The 17,177-nt window shown below is 56.9% G+C and overlaps 3 protein-coding genes across 3 annotated transcripts; all 3 read left to right on the top strand.

The window, feature by feature from the left end:
• Positions 1-2,691: 2,691 nt before the first annotated feature.
• ABB37_06232 (putative chaperone DNAJ protein) lies at positions 2,692-6,156 on the top strand (the record flags this gene model as incomplete). The annotated part of the gene is made up of 1 exon (XM_015804497.1): positions 2,692-6,156. One exon carries the CDS (start codon positions 2,692-2,694, stop codon positions 6,154-6,156), a length of 3,465 nt encoding a protein of 1,154 aa, XP_015657071.1.
• A 1,224-nt stretch (positions 6,157-7,380) lies between these two features.
• Positions 7,381-8,070, top strand: ABB37_06233 (putative mitochondrial hypothetical protein; the record flags this gene model as incomplete). The annotated part of the gene is made up of 1 exon (XM_015804498.1): positions 7,381-8,070. One exon carries the CDS (start codon positions 7,381-7,383, stop codon positions 8,068-8,070), a length of 690 nt encoding a protein of 229 aa, XP_015657072.1.
• Positions 8,071-10,227: 2,157 nt separating this feature from the next.
• ABB37_06234 (hypothetical protein) lies at positions 10,228-16,830 on the top strand (the record flags this gene model as incomplete). Its single annotated transcript, XM_015804499.1, has 1 exon — positions 10,228-16,830. One exon carries the CDS (start codon positions 10,228-10,230, stop codon positions 16,828-16,830), a length of 6,603 nt encoding a protein of 2,200 aa, XP_015657073.1.
• Between the last annotated feature and the right edge of the window lie 347 nt (positions 16,831-17,177).

The following is a 17,177-nucleotide window of genomic DNA, read 5'->3' on the forward strand; positions in this document are numbered from 1 at the left end:
TAATATATATATATATATATATATATATATATATATAAACATGTGTTCGCCTGAGGGTGGATTTCGCTCTACTTACCTTTCTCTCTCCCTCTGAAGGGAGAAGGGGCGGAAGAAAAAAGAAATATCAATAATAAAATATGATGTTGACAGACAAATGCGAATGTTCACATTTATCCTCTTCCGTTTCTCTCTTTTCCTCTTTCTCTTTTATTATTATTGTTATTATTAGTTGAGACCCTTTTTTTTCTGAAAGTTTTAAACGAAGCTTAGCCGCGGTTTTTCGCCATACACCCCTTTTTTTTTCCTGTAGAGCTGCTGGAAAATGGTAGATGACGAAGCATCTTCTAACCTGTTCCAACAGGCAATATTACCGCAATTACGGTGTACCCGGCGTGAAGAAGAAAGACAAAAAAATAACAGTGGTCCTTCATATATATATATATATATGTTGTAATGGATCACGTTAAGTAGACAAACACTGTTTTAAATGAAAATTAGGCCTCGTTATTCTCCTGTTATGCTGTAAATCAGCTTTTTTTTTTGGTATTGTTCTGCACGTGTATTTATTCTTTGTTTTTTTCCTCTCTCCGAAGCTCCAGGTGGAATCGCAACACGTAACAATAAAAAATTTTTCAAGCAAATTAAAAAGAAGAAGAAGAAAACGAAGCTCGCGACACTCAAAACTATTCGAATGAAATTCACGGCTTATGTATGTAGAAGAAAAAAAAGAAACCATCCCGAGAAGGGTAATGTTTACTGCTGCTTTTTTGTTGCTGTCTGAAAACAGTTTTGTTGTTGCTGCTGTGGAGAAACACAGCGCTTTAAAGGTACACGCACAATGCTTCTCTTCTTCTTTGATTTTTTTTTTCTCTTTACTTCTGTATAGCTTTTTTTCTTGTCTTGTCTGTGTGCCTTCTTTGAATTACAAAAACAACAACAGCAATTTTTAGTACTACTATTGGTTCGTAGCATCTCTACTTGGAATTTTAAGCGTTCGATGTGGTAATGGGTCTCACTCTCGTTACTCCAACCATTTAATACGGCCCTTCTGTTCTTATTGTTGCCCTTTTTTTTTGTTTTCTTTCTCCTTTCTCATGCTCATGAATGTACTGCTCCTCACGCACGTGTTACATTTTCGCCTTTTACAGAGGGAGGAGGGAAGGAGCGGGAGAGCGGCCATGCGCGTGGGGTGTTTGCGTGTGCCAACGCATGTTCGTTTTTCTTTCTTTCATATGCTCCTCCCCCTCCCTCCCCTCCTCCCCGCCTTGTCAAGCGCCTTTTCTCGCTCTTCCCTCCGTTTGGGATCCACTGACCCGCTTCGCGACTCAAGAGGGCAACGGAGGAGGGGGAGGAGAGGGGAAGCGCGAGAGCACAGCATCTGTGCGTCTTCGCGGAAAGTAAACAACACCAACAACAGTAAAAAAACAAACAAACGATAGAACCTATTCACACGTCAGCATGTAGAAAAGTGCGGAACGCATGATGAAGATTCTTCTTCCTCTTTTTTTTATATTTCACGTTGGTCTGCGTGCAGGTGTGCCTTATTATTTCTTTTCGTCTGTTTGCGATGAATTGCGGTGGTTCGCTTGACATAACAACATCCAAAGAAAAAGCCTTTTAAATCTGCATTCGAATGAAAAGCTGCTCTGGGGATCGACTGCAAAAACAACGATAAACAAAAAGAAGTTAACGCAATGAAACAGGGCCCTTCTGCTGACCGAAAAGGAGAGCTTTAAGAACAACCACCTACGCGTGCGTATTCGCTGTTTCCTCAACGACAAGAGTTAAAAAGAAACATTGCCTGCTTCTTCTGTCTAAGCGCTTTCCATTACAGCATTTGAAGCGATTTTTTTTTCTCTATCTCTGTTGACTCGGAAAAAGGAGCCGCCGCGCCCTCTTTTGCTGCAACTGTTGCAAGCAGCCGTGCGTGATGTCATGCTCTCGCTCTCTTCCACCCTGAGCCCGTGTGCTGCAAATCCTCTTTACTTGTACCACTCACCCCTCCCCCCTCCTTTCACCCCGTCTTCTGACCACCACAACAAAAAAATATTCCCTTTTTGCGGTGCGATCGAAAACCCAACACAAACTTCGAATACCTCGTCTTTAAAAAAACTTCTTTACCATTTTTTGATGATGACGATTCCTGAAGTGGAGCTGGAAGGAATATTAATAAAAGAAGGAAATAAGCAGCGAAAGGGGAGCTCCTCCTCCTCCTCCTCCGCCCAACGTCGATGGGAGAGGACGCCTCTGCAACTTCGTTAAGATCTCGACTTTTGCGTACTTCTCGTTTTTCTTTTTGTTTTTGCCTTGTCTCATTTTTGCTGTTGGCGTAACTAGATTTCGCGCGACGGCGAGAGGTCACACACACACACACGCGCGCACATCTGATCAAATAAAAACAAATTAAAGAAAAGGTGTAGACTCTCTCTACACACAGAGAGAGAGATCTTCCTTGCCTTCTTTTATGTTCTAAAACTCACACAGTCGAGCACTTCTCCCCCGATTCGTGACTTAAAGCGCACCTTCCCTCCCTCCCTCCTTTGTACATCTGTCTACGTCGGTGCGGCAGGTGCCAACAGCGATTTCTTGAATTCGCTTCTCCCTCTCCTTTTCGTTCTACCATCGTCCGGTGCTTGACTCTCGCTGTCCTTAAAAAAGAAAGAAAAGCGGTATTAGTTCTTCTCTCTCACGATGAGCTCCGTCTCTCTGCCGCAATCTATTTTGCAGGACAGACGGCTGTATGAAGTCTTGGGCATTGCCAACTTCAGCTCGAGCGAGGAGGTGCGCGTGGCGTTCCGGGCTCTCGCGCTAAAGAATCACCCCGACAAAAACATCGGTGACCCCTCTGCGGCCGATCGCTTTCGCGAGGTCAGCCGCGCCTATGAGGTGCTGGCCAGCCCAGAGCACAAGAAGAAATACGATGTGGCGCTGCGTGTAGCGCTCGGGGGTAGTAACCGCCATGCCTCCCCGGGCCATCTCGGCTCGAACCCGTACAGCGTGAGTCCGGTGGCTATGTCAGACATTTACAAGGATGTGTACAGACAACAGGCGGAGCGCGCAACAACCCGCACGCGTCCTTCCTCAGCCGCACCGCAGGGGGCGCCGGCGGCGGCGAAGTCGCACTACACCAAAGCGCAGCAGGATCTGTTTCGCAAGCGAGAGAAGGAGCGACAGCAGGAGCTGCGCAGGCAGCTGGAGAGGGAGCGCAAGGAGCAGCGGGAGCGGGAGCGGGCTGCGCTGCGCAGAGAGCAGGAGAAGCAAGAGGAATTGCTGCAACAGCGGTGGCAGCAGCAGCAACAGCAGCGGAGCTTTGCACCGCGCATGGCCACTTGCGCGGCCACCGCCAAGCGCACCAGCAGTACGAGTACCGTTGGCACGAGCAGCGCTCGCTACGGCGGTGGTCTTCGCGGGGCGGAGGGCAGCAGTCGCACCGCCACACCGCGACCCGGACACGTCACGCCGCGCGCTGCCACCGGAGTGGCAGCAGACGATGGGCTGAGTGGTCGTCACGCGCCTGCAACACCGAACACCGTGCGGTTGAACACGCCTGCGCGTAGCGGCACCCCGCGAGTGCGCCAAACACGGCCGTCGACGCCCTCACCGGGTCGTCGCAACAGCGATCGTTTTGGCGATACCACTCCGACTTCCACCGCTAAGGAGAACCAAGAAGACCGGAGAAGACATAGGGAGAATGGCGGAGGTGGTGGCGGTCATGATGTGTGGTTCACCCCTCTCACGAGCCCCACGGAGGGCAGCGTATACGTCCTGCACACCAGCACCCTCAGCAGCAGCCGTAATGAGGGGGTAGAGATACTAGAGGATGACGATGACGCAGCGGCCTCAAGTCTTCCGCAGACAAGCCTTTTTATGGGGTTTACAGCCGCAGAGCTCGGCACTACGTCGACAGCAGCGGAGGGGAACACCAAAAGCACAAGTGATCATAATACTCGAACCGGTAAACAGGAGCTGGCAAACGGGCGCGCAGCATCCTTCTCCGGCTACGAATCGCCGCGACAGCCTTCCGACGCAGCCACAACGGGGCCCAGCAGGTTAAATGGACACTCCCACTCCCCGAGAAGATCGAGCCGGGATCCAGTTGCTGCGCCGGCTGCTGCGAGCAACAACACGAACAACAGCAAGACGACAACGACGCCACGGCAACACGCAACACCGCGTGGATTGACCAGTGCGTACAGCACACGCACCGCCGCGTTCCCCTCCGCTACCACACCTCGCACCAAACCAGTCATGAGCGGCGTGGCAGCAGACTCTGCCTCTTCTTCGTCTGCACGAACTCGTCCTGTGGTGGACGGGGCAAGGACATCGAAGCTGGTGCCGCGTCCCAAGACGAACTCGACGGCTCCTGCGGCTTCTGCGCAGCCCGTGGGCGTCACCCCTTGCTTGGCGGAGTCGGACAAGGAGCTACTGGAGAAGCAGCGGACGAAGTGGCTCGCCAATGAGAAGGGGCGACAGCGGACTGTTCGATTGACAGAGGAGGGGCAACAGTTTCAGCGAGCTGCACGCGCCATGAAGCAGCAGCAGCAGCAGCGACGGAACGCAACCAACGGTGCCGCTGCTGTTGCCGCAGCCGCAGAGGAAGATGTTCGACTCACCAAGGAGGAGTTGCTGATGTACGTGCAGGCGGACGAGACGAGTGAGCGGCAGCAGTTCATCGAGCGGGAAGAGCAGCTCGCCTGGCGCCGCCTACAGCGACAGCACCTTACCCTTCTCGCTGAGACCGCCTTTAAGAAGAAGGCCGCCGCGCTGATGATGGAGGAATGGGCGCGGCGCAGCAGCATCAGCAGCGCGGCACAGAAAGACGGGTGTGTGCTGGGCTGCCTCGTGCAAGAAGGACGCGGACGAGGTATCATGGAGTGGCGGGAAGGACGTGAGCGACGGCATCTGAAGGGGCGCGAGGCGGCCGACAGCTACCATGTGCAGCGGCTTTCCCAAAGGCGATCGGCGCTGCTGGCGGACGAGGCGAATCAGCGGCGCTCGCTCGTCCAGGGCGCGTTGAAAATGGTCGCGGTGCTGCACCTGCAGGATGCGGAGGAGCGGCATCGCGTGTCTCTGCTGCGGGAGGTGCAGGCAACTCGTCGTGCCCTCTGCACATCTTTCGTAACAACGAGGGGAGCAACGCAGGGCGTAGAGAAGGGAAAGGACGGAGAGCAGCAGCGCCAGAGCGGGCATGCACTACCTCCAGGGAAGGTTAGCGAGGCTGCGAATGAGGTCGCGGAGGACGACGACTGGCCTGTGCTGAACCCTTCCGTGGCGTTCACAGCGCACCGGCACTCAGACCCACGGAAAAGCAGCAGTGTCAACAACAGCGGTTCCGTGGAAGGGAACGCCGACCTCGCGACGGTCGTTCCACTAGCAAATGATGCCTCGCCCGTGCGGCCAGGGTCGACAGGTTCCTTCCACACCGTCTACAGCAGGAACAGCAATGAAGGCACTGCTGCTGCTGCTGCTAGTGACTTGAACACATCGTCTGCAAGACACGCGCGCAGCTCAGCGGGTTCAAGCGCCGTGAAGGGAGAGCGACGAACTCCCGCAGATGCTCCTTCGACTACCCGTGCGGTCGAGCGGCGTGTGCAGCTGCTGCTCATGGACGAGGCACGCCAGCGCGGCCTCCTCGTGAGCCAGCGGCACCACGAAGAAGTCGCCCTCCGCCACCGCCGCGCGACCGCCCTCCACCGCATTTTCGCCAAAGAAAAGGAAGAGGCGCTGCGGCAGGCGCAGAAGGCGGCGCAGGCAGAAATACGCGCGCTGCAGTCGGAGCTGCGGCTGCTGCAGCGCCAGCGTGACGCCGCCTCCGCGCTGTCGACCCCGCTGCTAAACGGAAGTTTTTCGTCTTCCGTGTCGCCACCGCGGGTGATGACCGGGGCACTGCCCCCGCCTCCGTTGCAGTCCACCCCGCTGTCCCTTCCACGCGGCGGCGGCAGTTCCACGGACACGCCGCCCATGAAGCCCGCGGTGGTGACCGGCCCGCCTATTGGTGGTGCGGTGGCAGAGACCGCAGCGGCGACGACGAGGCGCACCCCGGCTCGTTCTGCGCCGATTGTGGTGGTGACAGGTGCACCTGCAAGGCGGCACCGCGTCACCTCCACGCGTGGATGGAAGGCGCTGCCGGACTCGGACGTGGAGGAGAACGAGTAACACGCGAGCCAAGAGAAACGACCCATCGCGAGAGCTGCCGAGGAGGCAGGCGAACCCGTTTTGGGAGGAGACGCGCTATCACGGTTTCGGTGGTGCGCTCTTTTTTTTTCGCTCTTTAACAATTAAACGCGTTTGTTATGTTCGACAACGACGACGACGTGTGTACCGTCAAGTAGTACCACTTTTTCGCTTCTTCTTTGTCTTTTCAAGCAACGTGTGTTGAGTGTCAGGGCCAAGAAGGGCTGCGAAACGTAGGGTGTGTAACATGTGCAGTAAATGACAATCTATATTGTTGTGTCGTTGGCTTGAATACACTTCTCCTTCATCGCTGCACGACGCCGTCGCCACCTTCCACATTCACCGTATCCGGCCTGTTCTTATTTTTCGGTTTGTTTTCGTGTTCTTGTTGTTGCAAGTACCAACTACTTCGGTGGTGCTTGTCGGCCGTGCAGGTGGGTGTGCCTTCCACCCAAACCGCACCTCTTTCTCAGCTTTTCGAATGTGGCCTTCTCAGAAGTCACACATCCCTTTTTAAAGATCTATTTTGTTAAGGTAGGCGGTGCGCAGGTGCCACCGGGGCCGTGAAAGGCGACTCCGGCGGACAAAGGCCAACACCTCAGCGCGACAGCAAGCGGCGCCAAATCCCACCTGCGTGCGATAGGAGACGGAACGCAAAAACGGATACTGTGTCGAGATAGCGGGCACTCACTTCTCTTTTCTCCCGTTGGAACGGTGCAGCTAAAAAAAAGTGTAGTCGAATTATCCGGTAGAGCCCGCCCCCCCCCCTTTTTTTTTTTGGAGCTTGCGAATGGAATAACCTCGCCTGGAAATTATGCGTCCTACCTCTCCCTTTACCCTTTCCCTCTTTGTGCTTGTGGTGCGGCATCGGTCTGTGCCTCTAACTGGTAGGTGATAAAGTTGTAAGGCGTAGGTTATTCCGAATGCTTTTCTGTGGGTATTATCTACCCATATAGTTTCCCCTTCCTCACCCCCGCCGCCTTCGTGACGATCTTCTCTTTCGTTCCGTTCCCTCCCCTTTTTCTTCGTTGTGCCCCCGTCAAACGCAGTCCTTCCGTTTCTCGTCGGTGCAGGGAGCCGCTCGTCGACCCAGCGACGGAGCTCACATCACCACCGGCAAAACGGAGTAAGCCGTCGACAACTATTCCGTCACCCAACATCAATACTAACAACAAAGACGGAGCACCCGCCCACACGAAACACAAAATGGGCGGCAGCATTTCGCAAGAGCAGATGAACGACTACCGGGAGGTGGTGAAGGATCGCCTCTCCGAGGAAGCCATCGCGTTCCTTCACACGCGCTTTATGAAGGCAGCGCCTGACGGTGTCATGACCCCTCTCCTCTTCAAGCAGTACATCGAGGGCGTCGATGTGTTCAAGGATCGCAAAATACGGGAGGAGGAGCGCAAGCGTCACCAACCAGGCATCTTTGATAAACTTAGCAACAGTAGCAGCAACGGTAGCAGGAAAGCAAAGGGGAAGGCGGCGGCGGAGGCGGCTGCCGCAGAGGATGGCAGTGACTACTACCGCCACCTCTTTCGCGGCTACGATCTCGACAACGCTGGCATCATCACTTTCAAGAAGTTTTTGATCTACCACGTTGCGATCGTGTACAGCACGGAGGATCTCTTCTACGTTATCTTCAACACCTACGACGACGACGGCGATGGCTGCTTGTCGTTGGGGGACATGAAATCCGTCATCACGGCGGCAACGCGCTACGTAGGCGATTACGACGTCGACGACCGTGAGGTGCGACGCGTGATCGACGAAGAGGCGCGCCGTCTCATGGGCTTCTTAGATATTCGCAAGCAGGGTTATGTGCAGATGGAGGACATGCGCCTCCTCACGCAGAAGTACCCACAGGTGTTGGAGAAGATGAAGTATCTGATGTGACGCCGGCATAACAAGTGAAGAGGAGGAAAAGGAAAGGAGATCATCACCAACACCCACACTTACAGCTTTGTCTTCACCTAGGCTTTGAACATGTACCGCTTCCTTCACTTTATTTTTTCCCCTGTTTTTGTAGAGTCGTCTGAGATGGCGTTTACAGACCCTTTTTTAGAGGTACTTTAGAGGTGTGTTTTTTGTTCTTGATAGTCGCTGCGCTATTTCATGTTGTTTTTCCCGTCTTACGTGGCCTTCATCGTTTTCTTCCCCCCCCCTTCGTCTACCTTTTGCTTTAAAAGGTATTTCCCTTTTGCGCTTGCTTTTCCCCCCTTTTTCTCACGTTCTTGTCATTCGAGATTGTGTACGACACCGCACCGGTGAACGACAAACACACATACGGAGTGAAAGAGATTCAAACGAGCCGTGCCACGTACGTCTCCCTTCTCGTCGCCAGCGGCAGGTGAGGCGGGTTTTCCCCTTCTGACGGCCGTCAGGCCACGAATACGTTGCCTTCCTTCAAGGGCAATGCGTGGCGTACCACTCTCTTGTATGTTTCTCTTTCTGTGTGCCGCAACACATCAGTATGACGCTGCGCCGCGTGGAAGACGTGTGCGGAAGGCCGCAAAGGGCGCGACAACAGCATCGGCAAATGACAACTGCTCGTTTCAGCAGGGTTTGCCTTTCAGATACTTCGTCGTCTTCTTCTTCTCCCTTCCGCCTCTCCTTTTGCATCTTGCCTCGGAAACGCATAAACGCTGCTTTCATACTTAAAAAAAAAATAATATGTTTTGCTTCATTGTGCGGGACAGTATCCGCGAAAATAAGAATTACAAAGAACATCGAAAGGAAAGAAAGAAAAAAAGGTGCAGAGCTCTTTGAAAGGGAAAAACACGGTTTGGACTCGCTTCGAAAGGGAAAAAGCAAAAACTCTTCTCAGGAAGTTTGTAATATTTATATATATTCTTCTTTCAGACTCTTCGCGTCTTGAGGGCGTAGTGCACAACTTATTATTCTTACTGTTATTGCTATTGCTGCTGTGTGTTTCATAGCTGTGGTGCGTAGGCCAGCTCTTTCCTTGTAAGTTGGCGGGCTAACGCAACTCTTTCCTTCATTTTCCCTTTCCTTTCTCCTTCCTGTGCTGTGAGGCACAGTAGGGCAATTTTTTCCCCCCTTTTCCTTTCCTGCTTGTGTTCTTCTATTTCTTTTTGTGTTCTTCTCTTATCTGCACTTCCTTCATTGCTCTCTTTCTCTTGTTCTTTCAATCCGTTATATAAAAAGGGAAATATATATTTAAATATATTTTCGGCTCTTTTGCATTGTCGCGGCGTGTTGTCGTTTTGTTTTCGCGGGTGTTGGCTGGGTATAGGTGTGGGGGTTTTCGTTTTCTATCTGTTGTGCGGCACTTGATCGCCGTTCACCCCCTTGTTTTTCCTTCGTTATCTTTCGTTGGTGCGTGTGCGTGTGCGTGTGCGTGTATGCCGCGAAGGTGAGGAGATTCTTCGCTCACCTGAACGCACGAGAAGGCGTTCCTTTCTTCTTTTCTTTCCCCTTTGCTTCTTCTTTTGATCATTCTTTATCGGAACTGTCTAACTTAACACATCGCATAAAACTCCAGGTTCCAGTTAATAAGCACGCACACACACCACCCAAAACCCCCCCACACAACTCCTTGTATCTATCATATCGGCCCTGAGTAGTTGTGCAGTTCTTTCTTTTCCCGTGGTGGTTTAGTTCTCCTGAAACGCGAAAACGAAAGGGAGGAAGCGAAGAAGGAGCGCGGATAATAATTTACGTCGAACGCTGCAGCGCAGGTCATCGTGATCAATTTCATTCTTTGCGGGCAAGAGTTGCGGTGGTTGTTGGAGGTCTTAAGCGTCTCTTCCATATCTTCAACTCAGTGAAACTGGCATATATATATTTGGGGCTCCTTCCTGTTTGGCTTCCTGGTTGTTGAGTTTTTAAAGGTGCAGGGGCTATTTTTCTCGCACGGTTTCTAATTGTATGTTTTGTGTTTTATTTCCTATTCTTCCGTGGACGCAACCAGCATTTCCTCTTTAGCGTTGACCTGTCGTTTGTGCTGCGAAGCGTGAGCACACACACACACACACACGGAAATAAGCCGAGGAATAGTACTACTACTCCAAGCTGGCTGCTTCGCACTTAATGAAGGATCTGCATGCGAAAGGCAAGGGAGGCAGCCCTGTGAAGGGACTGCCGAAGCTGCGCTCGACAGCGGCGACCACCACCACCTCCGTCGTAGTAGCGGGGGAATCAAACGGGCTGGGTAGCAGCGGCAGCACCTCCTCCGTGCAGCTCGAGACACCGGCACCGTCCTTGCTGAACTCTGCGCGTAAAGAGGAAACAAGGCAACACCACCACCACCACCAACAGCAGCCCCACAAGGCTTCAAAAGTTTCTCCCGCGAATGCACCGGCAGATGAGCCGGCAAACACGACGGCAGACGCGACGGATATTTCGTCGGGAAGGCCGAGCAACGCCTCCGCCTCGACAGCAGCACCGAGTGCTTCGGCCTCTTCTGTATTTCTCGAAGGCACCACCAACACCGGCAGTACCGCAACGGAAGGAGGAGGCGCAGGCGGCAGCGCGAACCGGCATCCGACGTCGACGCTCCCTTCAGCAGCGTCGGAGCCGACACCGCACCCACAGCGACAACTACAAAAGCAGCAACATCCAGATCGCAGCGCCACCGGCGGCTCCTTGCTAGCCACCAGAGACGGCAGCCCGGCCTCTTCGCCGCGCCTGCCGGCACAGGGAGAGTCCTCGAGCGGCTCCCCCGTCAAACACACCCGCGCCCGCAGCACGTCATTGCCACCGCCGCCGGCGTCCCCGGCTGGCAGGGATGTCGGTTTCGCCTTACCTCGCTACGCCGCCGCAAGAGACGCCGGCGACCCTGCCGTGGCGACGGCAGAGGCGCATTTACCGCTACGGCGCGGCGCCGGTGCGTCTGGCAATGAGGTGGGCACGATGAGCAGGAGCAGTCGACGTGGCAGCAGTGACCGCAGCACCACCACGACCGCCGCCTCGCTTCAGGAGGGGCCGCGCGAGGTGCAAAGGAGGTTGGACGTGGCAGTCGCAACTCCGTCCTCGTCTGGCGGTGTTGCGGCGGGTGCTTCCGGGTTGTCTAACCCGCCTGCGGGGACATCACTATTCCCTCCCCCGCCAACTACTGAGGCGGGAGGAGAGGCAGCGACAGGGTCTGCAACTGGGAAAAGTGAAGGAGCCCCACAAGACAAGCACAACGGCGACAAAAAAAGCTCGTCGCGACCTTCGCGGCTCCTCGCCTGCTCGCCGCCGCCCCCGGACTCGTCCACCGCACCGGAGAGCGCGACGTGCACCGACGACGTCACAAGTCCGGCCACCACGACAGCATCCGCTCCGAAGAAGCGCAAGAAGAAGGCAAAGAAGAAGACTTCTGCTGCTGCTGCCGCCGCCGCCTTCGACAGCATGGCTGAAGAAGGCAGCGCTGCCGCAGGTGCGAACACCAACAACAGCGGTGCCTCCAGCACCGGCGAAACAAAAGGCGCGGCAGCAGCGAATGCGGTTTTTCCGTCCCCTGCCATGGCGGCCGCCCCCACCACCGGCGGTCCATCGCGTGGAGACGCCGCCGCTCGCCAGGCCGCCGCGGCTGCTACGGCGCTGCGTAGCTACGGCGACGGGAGCACGCCCCACCCCCATCAACACAGCAACCGCAGCAATACGAGCAGCCACGTCAGCTACGGCGCCTATCCGCCAGGAAACGCATCGCATGAGGAGGGCAGCGGTGGCGGCATTGGGAATGGCGGCCCAGCGCCACGGCCGACACCGCAGATGAATGCCAACGGCTACGCCGCAAACGCAGAGTACCTGCAGCAGGCAGGCAGCAGCAACATTGGTAATAGCTGTGGTGGCAACATGGGCGCCTATGGACCACCTAAAATGATGATGATGATGGGCAGCGACGGCAGCAGTGGCGGCGTGGGAGGCAATCCTTACGGGTACTACGGCGGCGGCTCACGCGGAAATGGCATGCCTCCGTCACACCTGGCCCAGCATCGCACGATGCACGCACAGCAGCAGCAGCAGCAACCGCAGATGACTTACATGCCTCAAGGAATGATGGTGCAGCAGCAAGGTGGTGGTGGCTATACGACCCTCAACAACGGAGGTAGTATGCGCCCCACCTCCGCGTCCCGACGTGGAGCTGGAGGATATCAGCAGCCACAGCCACAGCCACAGCAACCAAAGCAGCCCCCACAGCCGTCTCCGCCGCTTCACAGACGTACCATGTCCGCACAGCTGTACATCAACAACAATGTCACCACCAACAACTATCTCATGAACAGCGGCAATGCGATGATGCAAGTGCAGGTGGGGGGCGGCTACACTCCCCTTCACCACCACCACAGCAACAGCATCGGCGGTGTTCATCATAACAGCAGCAGCAATACGAGCGGAGGAGCCGCCGCCGCAGCTGGCTACTTCAACAACGGAATGGACAGCAACCCCGTTTATGCATCTGACACTCAACAGCAGCAGCAAGAGTCGCCCCAGCATCCACAGCAGCGAAACATGCTCTACCCCTACCCCCTCTCATTCGCGCCAGCACAGATGTACTACCCTCCTGCAAATGGGGGTAGCATGCAGCCTGGCGGCGGGGCTCACAACACGAACAGCGTCAATAACCCGCATCACCGACTCCTTAGCACCGACTATCAAGGCAGCGAGTATAACCACACCCTCAACAGCAACGGCAGCGCTACGGTGCGTGGAGGCGGCGGCTACCGCGACGGCGTGCCCTCGCGCGTCGGTGCGGCTGGGGGCGCAAGCGGAGGAATGCGTGCGACAGCTGATGCTGCTGCTGTTCCGAATCCTTTTCCCTTCACCCCGGAAGTCAGCCCCCGCCTGTGTCGCCTCGTGGAGCAGGAGGTGCTGACTTACCTAACTCCCTCACTGCCCTGCCTGCAGCGCCGTCGGCAACAGCTGCGCACCCTCGCCGAGTACATCACCGCTGCTTTACGCCATGCCGGCCGGCAGACGGGCCACGAGTACGGCGACATCTCGTTTTACATTTTCGGCAGCGTCAATATGCGCACGGTGCTGCCTGACGGTGACAACGACGTGACGGTGGAGGTGGATGGGTTGTTGTCGACGGAGGCCAGCCGCAGTCCACCCCCGCCGCCCACACCGGAGGAGGCTGCCGCGCAGAGGGCTGCAGCCGCAATGAAGCCCGCGCTTCCGCCAGTCACGACGGACAGCAGCGCCGGCGACGTCGATGGCACGATGCAGCTGACCACGACGGCGGATGGCCAGCCGCGTCTGGCGGCGCCGGCGGTGCTGAGCATCGCCTCCGGCGAGGTGCTGGGCCGCGTACGGGATTACCTGCGCAACTCCAAGACGCCCATCTTCGTCGACTCCCTCGTGATGGCCGAGGTGCGGGTGCTGAAGCTGGTGATGGAGGGCTGCAACTACGACATTACGATTGGCCAGTTCGGCGGGGTAAACTGTGTGCGCTTCCTGCACGAGATGGACGCTGCCATTGGCGGGCAACACCTGTTGAAGCGTACGCTGCTGCTGCTGAAGGCGTGGAGCTCCTTCGAGGCGCACGTGCTGGGTGGGCAGGCGGGCTACATCGGCTCGTACGCCGCGACCGTCATGCTCATCTCGATGATCAACACGGTGGAGTTTCTGGAGGACGTGGAGGGCGTGCCCCTGCGCAGTGCGGCGGCGAAGAGAGCCGGCTCTGCGTCGAGTCGGATGGTGCACGACGCAGCGCAGCAGGACATCGTGGGCGGCGCCGTGCAATCGCCGAAACGTGCAACGACGGGTGGAGCAACACCAGAGAAGGGCGAGTCGGCCGCGACGCCAACACCGACGAAACACACGTCATCGTCCTCCTCGTCGCCCTCTTTCTCCCCATCTTCTGCAACCAGTGCCGCACACCGCGGCGGTGGCGGTGGTGAAGAAGATTGGGAGAGGAGTGGCGACCACAATGATGAATGCGTGGCGGGTCCAGCGGCACATGCATCATCGGCGGTCGAGGACCAAAAAGAAGATGCAACGAACAGCGCAGATCGCCAAGGAAAAGGCCCTTCCATCGGCGCCTTCCACCGACTCTCCCCTCTCACCTTGCTGGCCCGCTTCGTCAAGTTCTACGCGTACTTCGACTTCGATCACTACTCCGTCACCGCCTTTGGTCCGCTGCCGCTGCAGAAGATCAACTCCACCCCGTTAGATTTGAGCTACCTGGAAGTGGACGCGGCACACAACCGCCCGCTGACGGGGGACACAGCAGCGAACCACGCCGCCGCCGATGTGAACTTTCTGGGCTTAACGGCGGAAGGTGAAGCGACGATTGGCCATTTGATCCGTCGCCGTCAGCAGCCGCTTTTGACGGTGAGTGGCGTGCGGCACCTGTTGGATGAAGTGAACCAGTCGCGGCGAGCGGAGCGGCAGGCGAAGCACAACGCTCGCCGAGCTGCCACCGCTGCTACTGTGTCCGCTGAGGCTGGTGAGGAGGCGAAGTGTGAGGAAAGGGGAGGCAGCAGCAGCAACAGCAGAGATCTACACACGCCGGTCCAGCTCGATCGTGCCGGCTGCAGCAGCGAAGACGCCGGGTTGATGTGCCCGTCGTGCAACACGGCGGCCTTCCCGGTGCGCGACATGAACGTGCTGGACCCGCTGCGGTGGAGCAGTAACATGGTGCGGGGTGTGTGCCGCAATCACCTGCAGCGCATCCGGTGCGCGTTCTTAGAAGGGATTCGCCTGCTGGACGTCGCCTCTCGGCAGCTTGGAGGTGGTGATGGTGGAGATGTGTATCGCGGAGATGGCCACTTGAGTACCTCAGCAAACACCGCAACCACAGCGGCGGCGGCAGCAGGAGGAGGAACAGCTGCCAACGCGATGGATGCCGCGTCGCCGGCCTCTCAGCAGTCCGCGCTCAGCGGGACGAGTAGCTGTCGCAGTTGGGTAGACAACAACAACGGGGCTGTACCGCCTATCCTCGGCACCCCGGCGAGCGAGGAGGACGTGACGGCTGATGCTGCTGCGGTTGTTGGAAACAACTACAACCTAGGAGAAAGATTAGAAGGCGGTGACGACGGCGAAGACTCGCTGCTCTATCCCGGCTACCCCGCCCCCCACTCGCAGTGCACGCGGCGAGAGGTGGCGGTGCTGCAGCTGCTGTTTCCACGCTCTATCGATTCAATTCGCAAGAACAGCGCGTCGAACTGCCCGTGGAACCGCGAGAGTGCGGAGGAGATGGCGCTGGAGGGCGTGCCGCGATGCCCGACCTGCGCCTGTCCGTCTCTGCTCTGCACCCCCGATATCCATCGCATGTGTGAGCCGCAGCTCATCTTCCACGCAGCCGCCGCAGCTGTTGGTTCACCCACCACACGGACAAGCCCAACTGCGCTGAGTGGGGCCAACACACGGGCACCGGCACCTCAGCAGCAGCAGCAGCCCTCCTCATCATCGTCACAGGCTATGAATCCTCCTCTGCCATTCGGCAAAGCAGCGTTGTCCCAACAGAAACAGACACCGCAGCAAACAAACAGCACAGGACGTCGCTTCAATCCGGTGGAGCACGCAACCGGAGAGCTGGAGGAGGCAATGGCGGGGGAGGACACAAGCGAGGCGGCACGCAGCGGCGGGCCGTTGGGAGAGGCGATGGTGCCGCCGGTTCGCATGGTGCCGGCCATGTCGCAGGCGAACAGCGTTGGCAGCACCGTGCACACGGGCACTCAGGGAAGCAACGGCGGCGGAAGAGGCGGCAACAACACCCACACCAACAATGGGGTGCTGTACGGAGGTACGCCGATGGAAGCCCCGCATGCCTCTCCGTTACAGCCTCAGATGCTAAACAACAGCAGCAGCAGCGGTGGTGGTGGCGGGGCTGCGACGCCGTCCATGATGCCGCCACACGGGTTGTATTCTCCTGGGCCGGCGTCCGCCGGTACCATGGAGACGTACGGCCCAGCAAACATGGGTATGCGAATGCTGACATCTGCCGAAGAGGACTACTATGCGATACAGAGCGCCGCCGCAGCAGCGGCGATGCACGCAAATATGGGTCGCGGCGGCGGAGGCGGCGGTCATGGTGGTCCTTACAACCCACAGCCGCAACAGCAGCAGCAGCAACAGCGCTTCCACGCACATCCTCCGCACCACCACCAGCAGCACAACAACGGCGGGTACATGTCGAGCGCCGCGATGATGATGCCCGGTGGAGGCGGCGGGCACCCAAACACCAACGGCGTCAACAACGGCGGCCCAACGTCTTCCCCGTCGCACACCACCGGTAGCGTACACGTGGGCAGCGGCAGCGGTGGTACCGCGCAGCTGTACGTGCGCCTCGGCCACCAACACGCGTCACCTAATTCAGGCGGCTACAACGCGGCCAGCGTCACGGGCAGCGGCAACAGCCTGGGACTGATGGGACGCACGTACGGTGGAGGCGGTGGCGGCAGCAGCAGCAGCAACAATAACAACGGTGGAGGAGGTAGTGGTGGTGGTGGTGGCGGGTATGGCGGCTGGACCCCCAATTCGTCTTCTCACCCTTCGCAACAGCTGCAACAGCAGCAGCAGAACGCGCTTGCGCCTCCTGTGCCGCCACTGCAGCAGCAACCACAACGCGGGCCTTTCGGCGAGGGAGGCCCATCTCAGGCTGGCTCACGAAGCCTGTATGGAGGCGGCGGACATCTGAAGGCGCCGACGAAGGAGACGGGAAAGGGCGACAGGGATACGGCAACGCTTACGCAGAACGTGTGAGACGACGCGGTGCCCAGCAAATCGAGTTGGACGGGGGTGACCTTTGTTGTGAGCGGGATGATCCGTGAGGGAGGACAAAAGAATAGCGGAAACAACCGCGGAAAAAGGGCAAAGTCGTGCGTGAAGGCATCGCGCGCGCCTATCAACGACAAATGGATAGAAGTACTGAAAAAGGACTGCTGCGGCAGAAGACAAATTTTTATTTATTTCCAATCCATACGACAACGAATTCCACACAGATACGCAGTAAACCCGCACATAACAGATTTGGGCTTGCTGCTGCGACGCAGATAGTGCCAAAACGTGATGCGAAGGGCCATCTTGTGCACCAAATGCGCTCCTTATGA

This window comes from Leptomonas pyrrhocoris (assembly GCF_001293395.1).
Source record: "Leptomonas pyrrhocoris isolate H10 chromosome Unknown, whole genome shotgun sequence".
NCBI classification, from domain to species: Eukaryota; Euglenozoa; class Kinetoplastea; order Trypanosomatida; family Trypanosomatidae; genus Leptomonas; species Leptomonas pyrrhocoris.